General features: G+C 39.2%; 1 protein-coding gene across 2 annotated transcripts in view; it reads right to left on the reverse strand.

Annotated features, from left to right (window-relative positions):
- The window catches only part of PEPD (peptidase D), a 145,985-nt gene that overhangs the window by 52,480 nt on the left and 70,674 nt on the right, over positions 1-22,831 (reverse strand). For both annotated transcript variants that reach the window (XM_031051961.2, XM_031051960.2), the window contains exons 10-11: positions 11,956-12,024; positions 5,162-5,239 (exon numbers count right to left, since the gene is read on the reverse strand). In XM_031051961.2, the coding sequence (XP_030907821.1) occupies positions 5,162-5,239; positions 11,956-12,024 (147 nt within the window). The remainder of the gene's footprint in view (positions 1-5,161; positions 5,240-11,955; positions 12,025-22,831) is intronic.

Here is a 22,831-nt window from a genome sequence, read left to right on the forward strand (position 1 = left end):
CCTTATTTATGCTTTCACCCAACCCTCTTAATAAATTACAGTCTGGACATCATTCCAGGGAGGATTAGTACCCCTTGCTAATTGCTTGCACAGCACTGGGCTCTGGACCAGCAAGCAGAAGTACCAAAGCGCGCATTTTTGCAGGGATGTGCAGACCAGACACAGCTCAGCCTTGGGGCCCCACTGGCAAGTATGATCCTACAAGGGACCTGTCCATGCGTGTGGAAAGGTGACCAGGACAGCCATGCAGCAGCAGACCTTTCCTAACATTGTGACACAAGAGAACATCTCAAATTGTCAAAAATACTGAGTGCTTCAGCAGAACAGGCAATTACTTTCAGTATTTTGCAAAGCCAGAATGAACCAACTAACCCTCCAAAATGTCATCAAGTGCTTGAAGGTCAGTGAACTTGCCAACAGAAGTTGCTTACTAAGTGCTGAATTTTCACTGAGACACATTTGCCAGGTACCACAAAAAGCCCAAGACCTGTAACTCACAACATCTGCAGAAAACCATCTCAGGTAATAGGCATATCTATTTCTGTGACATCCAGGGTCAAGCTTATTTTCTCACATTTCTATTATTTAAGCGCAAGCCACATCACAAAGAATCAATCTTTATTTTAAGATCGCAGAAGTATTTTCTAGTTGTCAGACATTGCAGAAGCCCTGCTGGTCAACTGCAATAAAGCAATCAGCTCCAGATGTGCCTTCAGCATGTGGCAATGCCAAGAATTCACAAAGGCAGGCTGCACGAATCACTAGGCTCCAAATTGAACGCAATAAACTACCATTTTCCCAAAGACCTTCCCGAAATCAAAACGTAAAGTATACACTTCAGGTTCAGCACCTCTGATGGCTCCCACAACAACCCACCAAAGCACAAAGGTGAGAAGGGACTGGCTTCCTCTGCTGCACCATATGTATCTTGATGGCCAGTATTCTCCTTCCCTTTCACAACCATGGTGTGGCTCCACACTGCAGCAGTGGGAAGGCAGGGGCAGAAGACAGAAGGAAGGACTCAAGGCCATCTGCTTCCTTCATTGCTAACAAAATAGATGCTTTCATTTCTCAGAAGGCAGATGCTGATTTGTTGAGACCAATGCTTTTTGAAGAAACACACTGGCTCTGACTGAACTTTTCACAGATGCTATTTCCCAGGGTCAAGTCATAACTTTCAGCCAAAGTCAGAGATCAGTTTGAGGAGAGCTGAAACAAGAGGTTTCTGTTTCCCACAAGGGCACTCTAAACACTGAACCAATCTCCCTGCCTAGTACAGACAAAGGCAAAATAACTGCAAAAGGAGAGATGAGTTCCAGGTGCTCATTTGCTCTTCATTTATGCATAGTGGGGAGTAGGATCTTTGCTTCTTGAATTTATCTGCTTTGGGTTTTGTTGTTTTTTTTCTTCTTGAGTAGCAACTTTGAATTTCATTCTACTCCCCACCAAACTTTGAAAGACCTTTGGTTATCCAAACTGGACTGGGGAGTGGGTTGGGGTGGGAGGACGGCTCAGAAAAAGCCTGGAAATTTTGATGTGGTTATTTTTTCATGAAGAGACTTTTGTGCACATGGCAGGAGACTGCAAACTACAACAAGCACATTTGCTTATGACTCCACTTTTCATATTACAAAATGCAGTTACAGCCTCACTACAGAAACAGCAGATGTCTTGGCCTACAGTGAGCAATGCAATACCTTGAGAAACCTCAGTCTAGGGCTCAGTTTCAATCCAAGCTGTTACAGGTTTAAGATGACAGAAAAAATCAGCATTCGTACATTAGCCTGGCCATACATCATCATTGCAGGCTGTGATTTGCAACATTCTGAGTAGAAGATTTTATTTAAAGTTAATACCGAGTGAAAGGGTTGAGTGCCTAGAATTGTGATTCATAAGGGTGGTCAGCCTACCCATTTATCTGCATGACCTTTTTGACCACGGAGATAAAAGACATTTGCTAAGGGAAAGAATATGGTTTAGACCATATTGATCATACAATTTAAATGTTCACCACATAGATGCTACAGTACATGAATTATCTATATAAAAAACTGACTTACTGCAATTTTACCTTTAATATCAGTATCAGTTAAGTGCATGTATCTCCTGAATACCCACACTTGCCTAAAAATACTAATTTCTTTCTATGTCAATAATAATGCTTTATATGAGTTAGTTAGTTTAGTTTTAATATTTATTAACTGTAAATTACAGTTTAGGTTAGCCAGACAGTCTATATTAACAAGAAGAGTACGAAATTTTCTTTATATTCCTTGTCTTGCACCAAGATCCTTTGCTATACCTGCACAAAATGTGAATTACAATGCATTAGAGACGTAATTCCATAGCAGTTTCTTACAGAAGCCATAAACCCTTTTCATGTCGATTAATTTTCAAAAACGAACATCATAAAACCAGGCTGTTCTAAACCTGCCACAGTTTTTGAAGTAGTGGTCGGAATAACAGTCTTACAAAAAAAATAAAAATGTAATAGCACAAGTATCTTTGCCTATCATCTCTTCTCAATACCACCAAATCCTTGTAACTTGTATTTTGAAATTGCAAACAATGCATGCACTTCAGTGTTGCACAGAAGCAAAGCACTAGTCTTCCAAAAAGATTTTTTTCTAATATTCAGGTGCTTTGTTGACTTATTTACTGACACTTACTGCACTACACTGCTTTGTACATAAAAAACCTCAAGAAGCTCATTTCTGCAAAGCTTGTGATTGTTATTCATAGCCACCAAATAATACTAAAAAACAAGACATGAAATTCTACCGAATAATTTAATAAATACCAAGTACCCAGTCTTCCGATTCCATTCCTACAGGTATGGGAATTGTTAAATTAGATTTATAACAAAATACTGTCAGAAGCAGAAATAACCCTTAAAACACTTCTACCTTTTTTTTTTTTCACCAAAGTAAAGGCATTTTTTCCCTATGTTCAGGGCTTCCTAAGATTATCCAACAGAGGGCTCTCAGTAGCTATTAAAAAGCTCAATTGAGAGCCAAATGCACAAACTCTAGCATATACACACAAATCAGCATACTGTCATTTTAATAACCTGTTCTGTATGCACGTACATGTGGCACCTACACCCAATTTAGAAATTTGTAAAAGCATACATTAAAACCACCCAGGTAGTGCTTTGTCTGAATTTGCATGCTGCTGAATTCAAAGTTTGCATGCTAGTTCAAGGTTTTTTAATGGTGGAAAATTAGTGCATTTTTAAAGTTTTCTTTACACAAATGAAATTACATTTTGTATACTTTCTCTACTCTTGCTTGAGGAAAATACTAAGAAAATTGTGTGGAATAAAGCTTGCCTGCTACATGAGTATCAGTCAGTGGAAACGGAAAGGGTGTGCTTATGCACATGAAGCATTTATTTGCAAAAGCCCATTTACACCTGACAAATTTCATTTCATCAAGACAAAGATGTAATTGGACCATTTCAGCAGCAGGGTTAAACGTTGTTCTCTTTGTTGAAATGGTTACAAAGTGGGGTTGCAACACAGTTGTTCTGAAATGCTTAAGTGATCAATGTACTTGGTAGATTATGCCTTTCTGACATTCAGATATCTGAGGCTAATAAAGCTCAAACATTTTTTAAAAATTTTGCCAATACAGCAGGAAATCCGAGTTTGCAAGGAGTCTTGGCATATACTGTCAGAGTTTAAGAAGGATTTCAGCCATCCACTAAACTGTCCTCAGAGATTGTAAGTAAAAGGGTCCTATATATACCCTTCACCCTGATGTCTCCAAGCAATACTACCACCCTCACCATCTAAAGGCCTTAATTTTACATACAGTACATGATAATGTACTGTGGCATGTCTTCTCTCAGTAACATATTATGAGATTTCCTGTGGGAACACACATTTTTTGAAAATTTAATCGAATGCTACAGCCAATATAGCACCATGTTGGTGTGCAATGCCTAATCAACAAATCCCCACAGCATATTATCCACTCAAACACAGTGTGATAATAAGGCAAAGCTATTGTCCTGCAATAAATTAATGTTAGTATTTGATGGGTTTAGTGAACTATTCACCACAGATGAAGATAACTACCATCTAAAAAGCTTTCACAACATCTTTACAGTGTTAAAAAGAAATTACCTACCTGTAGTACTGGAGATTCATTCTGCATCACCTGCAGATATACCCAGAACACTAGCCAACAAGGCATATTTTTTCACTTTGTAATTCAATTTGTTTTCCATAATAGCTTTGAAGCTTATCTATAATAGTACTAATTTGCTTTCCTCCATACATTTACATTCAACTGCAAATACATACCTGCATCCTTTAAGCATGTCCTGTGAAAGTACTCTAATACATATCTTGCATCAAATGTCAGTAACTAACTCCTCCAAAGCTAGTTCTGCATTTTCATAAATGCACGTTTTTTGACCAAAGTCTTTGAAGATGAAGTACAAAATGCATATTCTGCTACACCACACATCACACAATTAGGTTGTCTTCCCATCAACAGCAATGTATTTGGTGCTTTCACTAACCCTGCTTTTACCTGCAGTGACACTGCAAAGCATGGGGACAGGTAAGTAGAGAAAAAAATATGGTATTTGCAACTGCGTTATGGCAATGCTATACTCTAAGCAAAACCTTTTTTGGCATAATACAGGACAAGAAGCACCCTGCCCTAACTTGACTGAGCTGACTTCAATCTCCACACACATTCAAGAGTCTACTTGCAGGTTGGGGTGTCTGCGTGCACATAAGCATTTGGAAGATGTAATTCATACTGCAATTTGATGTAATTCTTGAAAAATAGCCAACACTCTCTCGACCCTCTATCCCACCATGACAGCTGAGGTTCAAGACGATACTCAGATGCTAACTTTTGCAACTCTCCTTATACTTAGAATACAGCAATTTCTCAAACTAAATTCTAAGTGCCTTTCACACAGAAGTGTTTGGAAACAATCTCTCTATTTCAACAGGAGACACAGGTATACAGGACCTTTGGAAAAAAACAGACAAGTCTAGCATGCAAAACGTTAAAGATTCAGACTTTCAGCATTACACAGCCATCATTCTACTAATTAACTCCAAGAGTACATACAATGCGTGTATGGGAACAGCAGTAGTGTGACAAAAATATCAAATGAACTGCAACTTTTTACTTACCACAAGTCTCCATCTTCAATAGTCTTACTATTTGGGGCTCCAGCATGGCCGTAGTGCAAAACAGACGAGTTCTCCCCACTAGAAGCAAAAAGAAAATTCAGGACATTTAATGGAAGAAGAAACATTAAAAAACACAGCATGAGAATAAACATTGTAAATATGTGACATTGTAAACATCACTGTATTCATGTATTAAGCATGAAATTTTGCAGCGTGTGAGAACTGCCAGAGGTCCTGCCCTGGCACAGGCTGTAATAACATATCCTGCAGCTTGCTCAGCAGAAATGAGTATGGAGAGGGCATTTTGCCACTCTGGCTGCAAGATCTGACCTTTCTGCAGAAGGAACTTGGCACAGTTCATAGAAATATTTCCCACATCCATGAGAGCGTTAAGGAAGCAATTATGCACTAGTAATTATTCAACTTACACCCATTTATTACCTTCTGGATTTTTTTTAGATTACTAAGCGATATGTTTCCCTAATTTGAGGTTAAATATACTGAGGCATAAAAAATTAACTTCCACTGGAGTAAACCCGACATGTCTGAAAGGCTCTAGGAGTCACTGGGATTGGAAAAATTCAACTGTCCAAATAAACAGTTCCAGTTCACCTCTGCCACTCCTACATGTGATCTCTGCTGGAGTGGATACACTGCACAGGGAGCACTCACAACATATAGTGCTGGCAGCAGTAACAGGCACTCTATTCTTAACTCTTATTAGAAACATATTACAAAGAAAAGCTGAAACCTTTCAGACTAAACTGCTGATTCACAGAAAAACATCTACAGCACAGGATAGATCCTTGTTCTGTGCTTCTGAAGCTCCGTGGTCTATTCAGTGACTTGTATTTGGCCTTGACATCCTCTCCTATCTACTGATATTCACCCAGGCCCATCAAACATTAAAAGACTGATAAAGACCTCAAGCTCTACCTATTTATCTTTTCTATTATCCTCAGAAAGATGCTTTTTTCTCTTCAAAAAGCTAGAAGGATTATACCATATCCAAAAATGCAAGTGTTGATATAGGGCTACTGTGGCATCTCTCTGACCTCCCAGCTGACTCACTAGTCTCTAGTCTACCTTTCATTGAAACTCGATTGGTCATCCTTCTCAAATTTGATTCTTTCAAGTTGTAATAGTGGAACAGCTTCATATCTTATGTGAAAGGAATCTGAGGCTCAATTTCAATGAATCTTTTGCTGTATCTGCAGTAAATGTGCCATCTGACATATCAGACATAATATTCTCATATTAGACTTCTGATATGTGCAATTACGAAAACAGTAAACATGCACTGTATCCAAAAGGAGATTACAGTCAAGATACATTAAGTACTTGTGATCAATTAGATATTTAACAGATCACTGGTCATTCAGACAGAACTCCATAAGCAACGATGATGGGGCAGAAAGCAGAGGCTGCTTTAAGTTTCTGATGGCTGTATCATGTTAGTATTTTGAAATCAGTAAGTTTTTATTGTTAAGTATTTTTTTAGCATACAAGAATCACTATGTTACAAGGAAATGAAGGACAATGTTTCATGGGGATAATTCTATGATACACAATGTATTTCTTAAAATTATACTCCAAAGGGAAAAAATGTATTGTTAAATCAAGAATTCAAAACCCCCAACAGAATTAAGGCTGCAACAAATTTGTTTTGTGATGCTGGTCCAATGGCTTATGCAGTTTTGCAACTGGCTACTAGCTGGCTGCTTTTGACTTCATGGATTCCCAACTTGCTAACCTAGACTCTTGTGCAGGTAACTAAAAACAGCACCATAAAGCTTGCACACAAGAAGAAGACATGATGTGAGCTTCCTTCTGAGATGTCGTGTCTTCTGCACAGTGCTGGCATAGCTCCTTCTGGCCACAATCTCAGTTCTCCACAATTAGGATACTTTCAAACTTAGTTTGCTCTGCCTGAAGAAAGAGACGTGTAATAGGGTGATGGACTGCAATCAAAAGAAAATGACCTCCTGGGCCAAGCAATATGTACAGCAGGCACCATGCTTACAACCTCAGCTGTCTCCTTTCATGTGAAGGGCACCTATCTGAGCTGGGCTATCAGCATTACAAGAGGAGGCAGCATCATTTCCTGTCTGAAGAACTGTTTTCCCGGTGGAGGGCTACAATTTTGGGTGGACTGGCACTTCAAAGCAACTATAAGGAGTTTGGTGCTATGCATGACAACATTTGCGAACCCACACGCTTGGTATTTAAGGTAAAATATAAAAATTATATTAAAAAAAAAAAGCCAATACTGGTTATGCACACACATGCTCACACAGCAGTGTGTCAGGATTTTAGCTGCTGATACTACTCCTTCTCTTCCTTCAAAAATGGGGATAAAGCAGGAGAAACAAATAGCACATGCATATATTTATGATCAAATTTTAAAAAATTTCATGGAGCTTAAGGGCATGACTCCTGCAGGTAGCTTGTTTACTTATCCTCATATGCTGGCACCCTCAGTGCCATATACCATACTAGCTGCATAAAGGAGTCATATATTCAAATATGAGCACCTCAAAAATGCTTTTAACAACAGACATTACAAATACAAAGATGGGGTATTTCTTTTGCACATTTTAACGTAAAGGTTTTAGTTTACAAAATATTTCTGTAAGGTTCAGCACCAACTGTTAGAGAAGATGCATGAAAAATCTGTTTTTCAGCACCGTTAGTGAAGCGTTAACAGCACACAATCTTTCTTGGCATTTGAGACTCCTTATCTGTCATGCACATCTTGGCTCTGTCGAGGAAACAGGATCGTACCACAGAGAGCACAGTTGGTGCTGAAGACCAGACAGACACACCATATGCATTTCATCTTTTCTGACTGTTTGAAGTGACTGGGGTGAAGGGGTCTGGGATTCACTTGGGACTGGCTCTGGGCAGGTCTCCTGGGCTGAACACCCATTAGCAACTGAAGCACAGCAGACCTGCTCCTGAAAACTCTCTCAGCTGTTTTTCACCCAAAAAAAATTCAGTGTGTGAACTCCACAACTGGTCCCTGGCTCTAAGTAAAGCCCTGCAGCTGGGCATGAGTGGGAGACCTTGCCTCAGAAATGCACCAAATTGAAACACTGATGTGGACACACCTCCAGCCTATTCCTGCCAAGACGTACAAGTCCAAACTTCCTCACAGGAAGCGTCTTTACCACCATCCTGAGATGCAGGCAGGAAAGATGCTTTAGGAGCAATGTTACAGAAGTGATGTGTACCCACAAGGCAAATGTTACATCTAGCCAGAAACTGCTCCTAACGATTCAGTTAAACTTTCATGGTGGCTTCAAAACAATTTATACAAAACCCCAGCCACAGGCAAAGCAAATGAGCCTTGCTGTAGAAGCTATTTCCTTTCTTCCCAAGGAGCAACAGTTGAAATGTCTGGCATCAGCACACCACAGTCAGGGTTTGAAATTACGCACTGTGGGGAGGCGTGGATCACTGGCAGCTCCGCTGCCTTCCTGGAGGTCAGCACCTCTGAAAACCACCACACGTTGAGTGTCCAACATCTGCCTTCAGGCAGCCAACCTGAAAAATTCTTCAAGAGACTTCTGTGTTTTTATTCCTTTAATAATTTGCCTCTAACTGGTGCCAAAGATGTGTTTGTTACAGAAAGAACTGCACAAAGTGGTGAAAAATCTGTAAATTAACACCACTGAGAGTGCAAAGAGTAGGAAGAGATTCATACACTAGGAAAGGAAAAAAAATCCCCAAAATACATTTTAGATCAGAACATATCCTGAAAACAGAGTATTATGAAAAAGACAAGCAGGAAGAATGCAGGTAATATTTTAAAAACAGGAGTAAGCTAAGCATCAATTATTACAAAAAGTGCAGCTACTAACTCTACATTAAGAACGTCTAAAGAAAAAAAATAGACTATTAAATAAAACAGTAAGCTATTTCCATCTTGATTTAAATAATAAAATCAATCCAGAGGGAAGCACTAACAGCCTTCTCTCCAATTTTCCATCTGAGATATGAAATCTTTGAAAGTTGTACTGAAAAGAAAGAAAAACAGATTAAATAAGTATCCTAACCTTATCTGAAAAGCTTTACATATAGCAGTCCTGAGACAGAGGAAAGCATTTTACTGCACTACACTATTCTTAATCACTGGAACCATCTGCTGAGAGCTGTCATCTGCCTCGAGACATCTGTCAAGATGATCTGAACCTAAGTCTAAGATTCCCCAGTATCAAATTGCAGCTGACCACAGCTTCTGCACTGATTGCAGAGATACTGATACTTCCATCTCCACCTGAATCCAGCTGGAAATTCTGTGCCTGCTTATCAGTGGGTACCATCCATTGTAGGGTCACTAGGATGCACTGGGCATGTAACTCAGCCTTTGTCTCCCCCTCTATAAAAATGGTTACTTGCTACACCAAGACACTGTAATGAATACTTTGTTAGCATTCGAAAAACCACTCAGAAGCCAACACTTTGTTAATTAGTGCTAAATATAACCAAGCACATTTATAAAATACTATCATTCTCATTTAATTGAATTTATGTGGCGTCTGCGCTTCAAACCCCTGACAAGTTGACAAGTGTTTGAAAGTATCACTAACTACAGGACTAACCTCGCTATGTAATGACTTGCAATACCAATATATGTGTCCTATTATTCTCAACTGATTGGAGAGGGAATACACACAAGTGAATCTATAAAAGCATATTTGGTCACACAAAATATTCATTTACCATCTAGTGAAGAGTACTCAACTCTGGGCAGGAACAGATGTAAAGGATGCACTCAACATGTGCAGAGTGATTTATTTCTATACCGAAATATAGTATTGACTACTCTTGATTTCCAGCTTAGTGAGCATCTTTTCTAAAATCTAAATAACAAACATGATTTTTATTTAGAAGCATGATTCCTTTCTACAGAGATGATTATCAGGCATCTAACAAGAAAAGATCCTGTCAAAATATCACAATCTTAAGTGTCAGGAAAACAACAAAACTCAGCAAGAATAGAAGAAAACTTAACTATACAAAAATCCTAATTGCAATAGCAATCTTTAAGCGTAATATTTACTGTGCATGACATTTTCATGATAAAAAAATGCCTATTATTTTTGCTGTTGTTCACTAAATTAATCAAATAGATCTACTTACATTCATTTTATTAGGACCTAGCTTAAAACTGTTACTATTATTCACTCTTGCTTCATTGCTCATAGTCAGACTATAGCAATTTACAGATAAAGGCCTTTGTATTCTATCTTTTTATAATTTTTTTTTTTAATCAAGTTTGTCCCCACTTTTAATTGTAGTAGTAGCATACAATGCCAGCTCCCACTTGCAACAGTGACTCACAATATTGTTAGGGTCTTGCATTTCAAGGGGAGCCCTTCTCCACGTATTAAATCCTCCAGCAGTTCTGAGGCAGCTCGAACGCCACCCCCACACCCTGCTAAGCCTCTCCAGCATGATGGGGCCAGACACCCATGAAGCTCCTGTGTTCACCCACTTCTGCACTACTGTTGGGGCTTTCCTCCTCCTGGGTTCTAGAGCCATGTAACCAAGTCCTGGATTTTTCAGTCCTGTGGAGAATTTAGTCTGTCCCCACAGGGTCACAAGGATCTACAGTAACTTTATAAGCATATAGTAGATGTTTCTATAGGTTTATCAAAACCATGGATGGCTAGAATCCAAAGCAGACCCTGCAGCATGCGTTCTAATTTACTACAAGTGAATATGAAATCTGTATGGCTGTGAAAAACCATATACAGAGACAATCTGATTTTACCATCACAGCCTGTGACAATACCACAGAGATGGAGTCTCATTTCAATGGGATGTTAATTCTCAAGTTATACGATGGTACTTAAAACGGGAAACTTTTCAGACAATTCAGATGCCCTATTTGCCATAAAACTGCTCATGCTCCTACTGCAATTTTGCATACAAATTGGAAAATCGCATTTACAAATAAGCAATTGAATAAACAGCAGAAAGAAGTGAAGATGCTAATTGTCCCTATTACCTCCAAAGCAATATAACACTACTGTCATTAATGTAAGATTCATTTTTTTGTAAGACTATGTGATTTCAGCGTAGGACAAATGTTTGTGAGTAGCAGCAGATTTACAAGTGGAACTTATATACTGATATACATGCCTCAGCTGTCACACATCTCTAATTAGATTAATGCCACTTACTAAATAAAATTAATATCTGAACAAAGCACACAGCTATTCTTCATATATGAAATGCTATTCTCTTAAGTTCTGTAAATTAAAAATGTGTATTTCTAAAACTGCAGGGAAAACTTTTATAATACCTTAACAAATACAGTAACTCCAACACTAGCAGCTCGGCAAGAAAATTAGAGAGCAAAGAATTTCCAAATTCCGAAAGATTAGTTTAACCACATGCTCACCTATAACACAAAGAATTTTGAGAAAGATATTAAATACTTAAGGTATATTCCAAAGGGAGTATTTTTGAGCAACAGAAAACAGCTCTAAAGCCCTTCTCCATAACACTATTTAATAAAAAAGGCAATTGCAGCACAGACATGAGCATAAACAAGATCTTGGCAATAGTAGCAGTCATTGCAGAATCTCTTGAGTATAGCAGAATCTGTAATCAAGTTATTTCTTTAAGACACCTTTCTTTGGCTTTTCCAGATGAAACTGTTCAAAACTCACTGTGGTGGCACTTGCAAACACATCATGGGCCTCAAAGGAACAATATTACAAATATCCAGTGGAAAACTGACCACAAAGACTACAACAATTCAGTGTAAACCATCCACTTACCTGCCACAGATGCACGTGTAGGAAGTGTGGCGCATGCCACCTCGAGAATAGCAGTAGTGCTGGAACAGGCTGCAAAGAAAGAAAGGTGGTAATTAATAATATATTCAAAACCCCCATAGGACAGGGATCAAAACTAAGTCTTTCTTGAGTACACCTGTGTAGATGCAAATCCCTGGCTCCCCAATGAGGCTCTCTGCTATTTCTGCTCATCTGAAGACTCAGATTCGCCCACATCCACAGCTCCACAGTCCTGCAGAGCATCATGCAATTTTCACAAAACCCATTAAGCAACTCTGCAGCAGAGAAGAGCAGGTCAAGTGCAGCTCGGTAACTTCAAATGGCAAATTGCTTTCCTTAACAACACAACATAGAAAGGCAAAGTATTGTTGGCAAAAGGTAGTTCATCTGGCCACAGACAGAAAGGAAGGGTAACAGGTAAATGCTAAAGCTGGCCAAACTCTCTGAAATGAAGTTGAGAAAACCACTGCAGCATTTTCATATATAAAATCACATTCATGATCCTTATTTTCAACCTTCCTGCCTTCAGCCTACAGTGTGCAAATTCAGCAGAAGTGAAGTCCAATCAACCCTTAATAGGAAGGAGAGCATCAGACAGGGAAAAGCTCTTCTTCAAAATTAATTCAGCAGAAGCTTTCTCATTTTTACCACCTCACTGATACCTGCTGCTGAAAGCTGAAATAAATACCCCTGAAGCCTGAACTACATCTGACTATGCTATACACCCTCTTCTCTAGACAAGCCAGCAGAGGTCTCCCATTAAGTCAAACCAGTCACTCTCTGCTAGCACCATGGTCCACCCTGGAATGGATGGTCTCATGTTTTCTTGTCTGTAGAACAACAGACACAGAAAAAACATAAAACTCTTCAATTTCAGATTGTGGTACCTTAATACCTCTGTGATCTACCCTGCCAAAACATGGTTTTGTGGTTTAAGCCCAGCTGGTAATTCACAACCATACAGCTGCTCGCTTGCTCCTGGAGGGATGGGGAAGAGAACTGAAAGACTGTTGAGATAAGAGCAGTCCAGTAACTAAGGTGTAACACAAACCACTGCTGCTACCACCAATAATAATAATAGTAAGGGAAATAACAAGTGGAGAGAATACAACTGCTCACCACCCACCAACCAATACCCAGCCCAACCCCAGCAGTGATCTAGCCCTTCCAGGTAACTGCTCCCAGTTTCTGTACTGGGCATGACATGCTGTGGTATGGATAACGCTTTTGGTCAGTTTCGGTCAGGTGTCCTGTCTCTGCTTCCTCCCAGCTTCCCCTCCTCCCTGGCAAAGCATGAGACTGAGAAAGTCCTTGATCAGAGTAAACATTACATAGCAACAACTAAAACCATCAGTGTTACCAGGTGTTACCAACACTGTTCCCAGGCTGAAAGTCAAAACCACAGCACTGCACCAGCTACTAAGAAGGAGAAATATGACTGCTACTGCTGAACCCAGGACACATGGGGAAAAAAAATGAATGCACACTGAATCCCAACAGCAAGAAAACAATGTGATAACATTAGACTGAGCCACATGCTCTCCAACAGTACTCCTCTTGCACTGCCATCCTGCTGGAGGAGCTGTTTGGCTTTAAAAGCATTAGAACATTTTTATCTTCACTGTCAAAGTCCCCTTCATATGAGGGCAGATGTGCCCAAAGAACAATTAATACAGGATTAGGTGCTTTAAGAGCTGAGCACATATCACGGATCCTTTTATTCTTTTTGAAATATGCTCTAATTACTATCCAATTCCCTCTAATACTGAATGAATTTCAAAAACTCATTACTTGTAATACTGAAATCATTTCGTTAAGACAGTGATAATGGTGCTATTCAGAAGAATAGAGATGTTGTGATTTTGTCCGTCTACAGCAGCGATCCACAGAACACAACTGAAATACTTTGAAGGATATTAAAGACATTACATGCTTGTAAATCCAAACCAGATTTTAAAACGATACAAAATGGAAGTATTTAAAGAGAGACAAAACAAAACATACAAATTGATCACAAAAGGAAAAGAGAAAATATAAATTTAGAGGCTTACTTGGGAGACCCAGTTTTCAAGATCTCTTTTCTGCTCAAAATTATGTGGTTTTATGAGGTAAGTCAGTGTTGCCCCAAAACCAAGTAATGACAAAAATCAGGTTAAATAGCAGAAGAGCCAAAGAGTTTGCTCCTTTGATCCTGTGACCTATGAAACCTTTGACCCCCTTGATGTTTGACCTGTAACCAAAATGTGACCTTTGATCTAATACCTTTGACCTAATGTAATTTGACTTCAGTACCTCCTGACCTTTGACCTCTGTCCAATGGCACTGGTGTACCTGCAACTCAGGTGTTAACTTTTAAACACATACAACTCTGTTGGAGCTGACACGGGTTCTGCATTACTTTTGAAACTAACTTTTTTTTTTAACACAGGTAATCCTGGGTTTGGTACTTTTTCTTTTTGCAAAAAATCATCAGCTTCTTTAACTGATTGAAAACATGGAGATCGTGGGTAATTTTAAAAACCTCAGTGTTTTTTTCCATTAACTTAAAAAAAGTATCAGCCACCAACAATTCAAGTTATCTTCACCACTCTACTGAGTCTTGACTATCTCAAGTACAGATGAAAGAGAGAAGAAAACTCTGCTTTCTTCACCATTAGAAGCACCAGAAAGAGTATATGCTTGCTATTTTTGGAATGTTGTGGACTATTGCGTACATCCAAACAAAACTCCAGAATGCTTACAAAAACTCAATTTCAAAACAACCTGAAAAGCCATTAAAGGAAAACCTGCTATGGATAAACTTTCTGACAAATTATAACAACCACTCTGACAAAGTCTGCATGTTTTATGATCACCTTTGGTCTTCTATTGTTATTTCATGCACACTACAATTACGTTCAGATCTGCGCTACAAATGTAATTGAATTAAATGAAGTAGTCTAATGTCAACAGTTTTCCTGACTTAAGTGGATTTAAGGAATGAAGGCACTTAAAACCAGGAGGGACAGAAACTATCTGAAATGATTTCCATCACACTTTTTGCTTATTTTCAGATCTTCTTCAGGACTAGACTGCAACATAATCATACACACTTACCAGAGTGTGATTTTTATTTCCCAAAAGAGGTAAACAAGGAACCTCTAATTTGAATTCCTGTCATCAGTTCTTCTTGAGTTGCAACAAATATTTATGTGAAAACCACATTTTGTATTTCTCAGCTATTCACTTCCAAAACTGAGACACTTTTACATCAAAAAGGTTCAATTTCTATGTAAAAATCCAATTCAGTATTGATTTGCACCTTACAAAACAGGTAAAAACTGTAGTTACAAAAAATACAGCAAGTACAGAGAAAAGAACGATAGAGAAGGAACAAAAAGTGGCAAGAATATCTGACAGAAATTTAAAACTTAAGCCAAGTTCCTCTAACACTGATATTCCTCAGTGGCAACTTCTACCTCTAACCAAGTCCCACATCCATAATAACTAAAGCAAAGCGCTGTAGAACAAGGTGTGCACATTGCTTTGGGAAAGAGGAACAATTACTCATTCCAAGATTTCCAATAGAGGAGGACCAAAACCATCGAATAACCTTGTTTGTTATTCCAGATATTAGAGCCATGTCTGGATACTGGTAGTTCAGGAGCTAGATTTTTAGACTGTGTATCAGAGATCTGCTGTCAGGAGTGCATCTTGCCTGTATGTAAGAGTCAGGGAGACTCATGGGTCAATATCTCATTAAGGTGATTATATTTAAATAATGATAACTTAAAATACATTTCTATTAAAAAAAATAACACTGGATAATTAACTGTTTTGAGGATGTTTCAGATCCACAATAATATCTTCAGTGTACCTTTGGGAAATTTGCCTCCTAATAAAAAGAAACCTTTACACACTTCAAAAATAGTATTCTTTGAACACAGCCCTTGAGACTTGCCTTGAAATGCAAGCAGGTGGTTTTGAACTATAAACTGGAAGCTACAGCAGCTTAAGGTTGTTCTGTATAGAACTTGCAGAATTTTCTGTAGGTTTGATGTTTTGGGGGCTTTTTTGCTGAGTTGTTTGCTTTTTTTGTTTTGTTTCCAATGAGTACAGTTGGAAGATGTAGGGGAATATCTATTAGTTATCTGTGCACTGAGTTACTTTCAAATCACAACTAGAATGTGCCCTTACATTTTTGTACAGTCTAAGTATCAAGCATAGCCATGAGACAGGCTAAAACCCAAAGCTTTTATAAAGAATTCACAAAAGGCCAAATTATCCAAACCTGATCCGTCTATACCAGGATGGAAAGCCACTGTTTTGATCATTTAGTTACACAAATATCTTCACATGAGAAAGCTATAAAGCCCAAATAACTCAAAATTTTTAAGCCACGGTAAATATAATTTGTACATTGTATCTAAAGTGTTTATACTTAGCATCAAACTATGCTGGAAGAACCCTGCACATAGGAAAGAAGAGGTATCAGTAACAGCCTATCAGTGGAAACATGAGCAGTGTTTCACTTAATTCCACACTAGACACTGTGAGGTTTTTAAATACAGAGCATTTTTCTTTGTTAACCAATTTACTTTGGTAATGTAATCTATTTTCCATGGACAACTTGATGCTTTAAGGCTTAGTTTATCTAATCCTATTTTCATTTAGTTCACAACCAACACTGCAGGATTGCAAAACATGTCTGAGGTTGTTTTAACACAAAAAAAAAGTCAGTACTTCATTGCAAAAGATTAAAGAAGGGCAGTGGAGAAGAGCAGGAGAAATAATCCAGTTTACTATTAATGAACAAACGGTGGATTACAAACTTGCATCACAAGAAAATTAGAACTATGAACAAATGAGCAAAGGATTCTTCTACACCTTGGAGACAATGTAATTAGAGATTTATGAAAGCGATGTTATTATTATTTAAGTGGTTTACATGTCCAGAAATTGTTTAGAACAGAATTTATTGCTCCAAGAACAAGAGGAAACAAAACCACTTCTGCACAATGAGTTCTTAAACCCGTTTACACTACTTGTAATGAAAATATTGCAATTCAAACCATCAGCTGGGTTACTTTGCACAATCATGGAGTAGATCTGTTGAAGCTTACTATCAACCAGAGACACCGAACGCAGCTATACTTTGAAGCATCTCTATTTAAAATTCTCCTAATTTGTATCAAGCACAAGCAGAAAAAAGTGTTATTTTTCTAAAAAATGTTGATCCTTCTGAATTCCAACATTGAAATTCTCTTCTCTTGTGTGTGTATGTTTTTTTCTTAGTAATTAAATTATTTTATATGCAGCAAACTCTAGATAATAAAAGGTCCATAGAAGATTAAAAATGTTATTTTGAATATAGCAGGGATAGAAGAATTGTAACTTTAGGAAGCAATCATGACACATGAAACTGGCAATACATTAATGTAGTTACATGTAGAACACCTATTATGAAATAAAGAAAAGCTGTAGAAGCAGCATAGAAGTGAGTGGTCTCACTTTTGTAACCAGAAATTCTGGTTGGTGTTTCTAAATGTGCTAGTTCTCTGTACTAAAACTGATGTATCCAGAGCTCTCCGCGGGAACAGATGGCAAGATTACCCCAGAATAGAATAGAATTATAGAATAGTTATTGTTGGAAAGGAGTTTAAGATCATCTAGTTCCAGCCCCCCTGCCATGGGCAGGGACACCTCACACTAAACCGTATCACCCAAGGCTTCATCCAACCTGGTCTTGAACACTGCCAGGGATGGAGCATTCACAACCTCCCTGGGCAACCCATTCCAGTACCTCACCACCCTAACAGTAAAGAATTTCTTCCTTATATCCGATCTAAACCTCTCCTGCTTAGGTTTGAACCTGTTACCCCTTGTCCTATCACATTTTAAGAATATAAAATGACACAGATCAGAAGGAATGCCATTTCTTCAAGAAACAGTACACCAAAGCAAACCATTTCACCAACTACTAATGCTACCTGGAAACAAGTCACCCATTAAACAGAAAGTCCATAAATAATACAAAACTCAGCAGTGTCACGTATTTCATACAAGATTTGCAATGATTGAAGGTAACTGATAATCTTAGCTCAAGAAGGGAGTTTAGGTGAGGGGTAATTAGCATTTTAATTGCATAACTGGGAATATAGATTATCTGTCTTACATAAAGAATAACTGAAGAGATTATATGACATTAGCTGATACTTCATCTTTTTTGCTGAACTACATGGATTGGTCAATTTAGAGAACCTGGAGTTGCTTTTTTCTCTTACATACACACACACACACATATTTTCTTTTTGTTGATTAATTTGTCCTTTTATTGCCACAGTTAACCACTCCATGTGAAACAAGCTTTCCACCATCATTTTTAAAACCCCAAATTTTTGAACAATTCTTTGGTTTTGGTACTCTACAGCACTGCAGCAGTTTAAGAATGCCTGTGGAATTACCTCCTTTTCTCCCTCCCAGACAGATTGATGTTAAGTTTTTCCAACAGCTCTGCTTGAGTTTAAATCCATTTTTTTCCCCCAGTATGTGGAAAGGGCAAGAGTTTTGGCAGATGCAGTTTAAGGAACTGTATATACCCACTCTCACTTGATGTGCCCTTCATCTAATTAACTCTAGGCTGATGCGATATCTCTCTACCTCACTTTGAGAATTCATTTCACAGAAGTTCAGCTAACCCATTTCCTTACCAACATTCAAGTGCAAACAACGATTCTGTAAGTCTACAATCTCTTACATTGCTGCTGATGATTTTCCAGAAGCTTGGCAAGACAACTGAACAGGTACCCCAGATAGAGGATAGCTGCCAGTGCTCTCTAAATATACCTTTCCAATAAGCCAATCTTTAACACTCCAGAAGCCTTCTAAAAAAGCCCTCAAGTATGGATGTCAAATCATTATTTTCCTGATACTCTTTTAACTCTGTTCACCTATCATTTGTCAGAATTGACTCATTTGTGCAAAAAACAGTCAATTTATGGATTCAAACATTGTGACTATGGAAATTTTGAAATCCTTTATTGTTTCATAGCAATTAAGCTCATTAAGATATTCATAGGACAAACCTGCAAGTTAAGGTCTACCTCTCTTCATTTGTTTTCATATGCAGAAGCTCAACCTGCTCTGTCAGCAGAGGAATATGTCTCTTCCAGGTCTGCTGAGTTTGCCAAGGGGCTGTTACAAAAAAACCAAGAGCTACCAGAAGGACTGTACCATAGCTCCAGGAAGTCAAAGAACCATCATCAAGTCACTGACAGAAAAAGCATAAACAGTACAAGAGATTGCCATCATTGAGACTGCAGCTATGATTAGATCATTAATCACTGCAATTAGATCACTGCAATGGTCTATGATCATACCACTGCAAGCAATGAAATTGAATTGATTTGCATAACTATCCCTGCAGCTGAAAGAGGTAGCAGACCCTGAACGCAGTTCTGGAGTCTGTAGCAACAGCAAGTACAGCAGTCAGACTCCAGTAGGGTGGTTCAGTACTGAACACAGCTGTAAAGCGTGCAGTTTAAGGTGGAAACTTGTCCTCCTCCTTCACTGTGCTACATGTTCCTGGCTTGCCTGTCAGTCTGTAACCCCCATCTGTATTTAGGCAGTTAACACAGCAGCACGATCTTCTTGTGCACTGCTCCCATACAGCCAAGTGGTAGCTGTAAAACCTTGAATCCAGGATTTATTTTCATCTATTTTCTACAGCAGAAGGATTTTTAAATGACTTTTCAATCTTCATCAAACATGTGAATGCAAAAACATTCCCACTGCTGCACTAGAAAGCAACGACCATTAAGAGGAGTCTCCATTTTATTTCCTCACTAATTCTAGAGTCTATTTGAGTCACGTCCATTACTAACTAGGCAGAACTAAGTTCTGAGCTGGTCAAAATTTCATACTTAATCTAATATTACAGAGAGAGCTGGCATGAATTTTTCTTAGATTCATTGCTCCATTTCCAACTCTATTGATTCTAGATCTCAACTGGCATATTTTAAATTAATTTTTTTGTAGTTTAAACCTATTTATCAACAGCTAATTAATGAGGTCTAAATCCTTTGATGACAGAATGATTAAACTGCATTTTAACTAATCCATCTTTAATTAAAATGCTGCCAGCAAACCATTTCTAGATGTGTAAAAAGGACACATTTATAGATGCTCACTCTTTAACTATTATGTAAAGCCAATAATTAGAAGAACTCATGATTTCAATTATATTTTAATTACTGTTACATATAAAACATGCTTTAATAGATGTAATGCAATACATTTTCTTTCTTTACAACCCACTAATCATTCCTATTGGGGTGACAACCAAATAAAAGGAATTTTAATATATGCACTAGTACAGGAATCTTGTTTTAGCTTTGAGCCAATTCTCTCTCGATTTCTTCTTTGCAGCAGAGAGGTGCTTAATTATCTCCAAACCTAAAACATAAATGAATCCCTATAAATCCCTGTTAAAACTCTAAAGGGAGATTAGCAGTAACTGACCATAATAAAGAGAAATGCTTTATCCTTATTATTATACTTGCATGTCTTCAAGTTTCTCCACCTGAAAATACAAGGCTAATAAAAAAACTGATTTAAGTTTTTTTACCTGAGTTAAGAAAAAAATACAAGGTGACAGTTGTACCGGTTTTCCTACTTCCCTCATTTACAATCTTAGGAAACAACATGAGCTAAGAGATGCTTTAGCTATTACAGTAGCCATCAATTTTCATTATGAAAATGATGGAAGTTTAATTGTTCTTTACTATGGCTAAGTCAGTTTTTAATGCAAGTATGCAACAAATTATTTCTTTCTGAATCACAAAAAATACAGATAGCTGGTTGTGAACACTCCATATCCTGCAGAAATTCAACCTTTAGAATTGCATGTTACTACTTTTCTGAGACAACCTAAAATGTGATAAAGTAGTTATAAAACATGTTTCTAAACTCTGCATATTTCAAGCAGTTATACAGCACGATAAGCTCAGTCTTAGGGTTTTGCTGCTTTCAGTGATCTGAATTTGATACGAAAAAACTAATAAGCTTATAGGAGAAACCTGATTAATTTACCCACTACATTGTACTTTACAAATATTCAAAAAGGTGTATTATGTTATTTCCACTGACTCATTCACATCAAATTGATTGCTGAGGTGAGCAGCTCGAGAGAGGACGCCTTCAGCACCGGAGCGGGGGGGGGGAGATCAGTGCCCAGGAGCCTCAACTCAGAGCAGCGAGAGCCCCCGCGGGAGCCTCAACTCCTCGACAGCAGTTCCCGGGAGCCGGCAGCTCAGCTGACGGGAGCAGGGACTCACAGGGGCGGAGCCAGGAGGAGCGGGACCAGCCCTGACTGAGTGAAACCTGCCCCAGGGAGCGCGGCCGAGGCAGTTGGCGCCGGATGGTGAGCGCTTACCGTATGCCCAAGGCCCGGGCTGGGAGCAATGCCCTGGCTGCCCCGGCGGTGCCCAGCGTAGGCACCCAGACAGAGCTGATGAGAGGGGAGGCTGCAGAGCAGAGCTCGGAGTGTGGAGAGTGCCTGCACTGGTCTGGTGAGGGAAAGGTGCAGAATGGGCAGGGCTGCACTCGCTGCTCCCTGGTGCAGGTCCTCCTGCAGCAAGGACTGAGCTGCGGGACGCTGCCAAGAGGCTGCAAGATGTCAGGGAAGCGGAGAGGAAGCAGGACTGCTTGCTCCTGGCCCAAACTGTGCAAGGGCCTCAAGCTTCCTGTCCAGCTCATGGAGGAAAGAAAGAGGCCGGTAACCCATAGAGCTGGGAATTAGTAACAAAAAACAAACACACAAAAAAAAGAAAAAAAAACACAAACAACAAAAGGAGGAAGAGAACAATTAAAAACAAGGGGCTGCCTCCTAAATCTGTTGTACCCACCCAGAACCGCTTTGCTGTCCTGCAGGGGACTGATGAGGAAGAGCACTTGCACCAGAAACAACTGGCTGGTGCACTGCTAAAGATCTGCCAGGAGAAAGCAGCAGGTCGTAGTAGTAAGGGACTCTACTTTGAAAGGAACAGAAGCGCTCATCTGTCGGCTTGACCCAGTCTCCAGGGAGGTGTGTTGCCTACCAGAGGGCATGGATCAGGGATGTTGCAGACAGGCTGCCTGCTCTAGTAACTCCCACTATTACCCACTTCTCATGGTCCATGTGGATGTTAGTGATATAGATAGCAGTATCCTGGGGAACATAAAGAAGGACTACAGGGCCCTGGGAGAGGTGGTCAGGGGCTCTGGAGCTCAGATAGTCTTTTCGTCAATTCTCCAGGATAAAGGGGAAGACCTTCCAAAGGCTGGGAGGACTGGACACGTTAATAAATCGTTACAAGGGTGGTGTCACAGTCAAGGGTTTGGGTGTCTTGAACATGGGACCCAAGTTTGTAGGCCAGGCCTACTGAGGGCTGGTGGAGCTGCTCTGATAAAGAAGGGTAAGAGTGGTTTTAGTAGGAGGCTTGCCAGACTTGTCAAGGATGCTTTAAACTAGTTGTGTTGGGGGAGGGGAGCATCATTCCATCCCAACACACCCAGTCAGTTGCCAGCACCTATAATAAATGCTCGGAACAATGTAGTGACATTCCAGACGCTCCAGCCAATGAGCCGGCTTCATTTGGAGCTCAGCTCAGATGCCTCTATACAAACACCCATAGCGTGGGGAATAAACAAGAGGAATTAGAGATGTGGGCACATCTACAGGGCTATGATATAATAGGCATCACAGAAACATGGTGGGATGGCTCCTTTGACTGGAGTGTTGGAATGGAAGGTTACAGGCTTTTTAGAAAAGACAGGCCAGGTAGGAGGGGAGGGGGAGTTGCCCTTTGTGTTAGGGATAGGCTGAAGAGTATGGAACTCT

The sequence above is a fragment of the Melopsittacus undulatus genome, chromosome Z, assembly GCF_012275295.1.
Source record: "Melopsittacus undulatus isolate bMelUnd1 chromosome Z, bMelUnd1.mat.Z, whole genome shotgun sequence".
In the NCBI taxonomy this organism is placed as follows: Eukaryota; Metazoa; Chordata; class Aves; order Psittaciformes; family Psittaculidae; genus Melopsittacus; species Melopsittacus undulatus.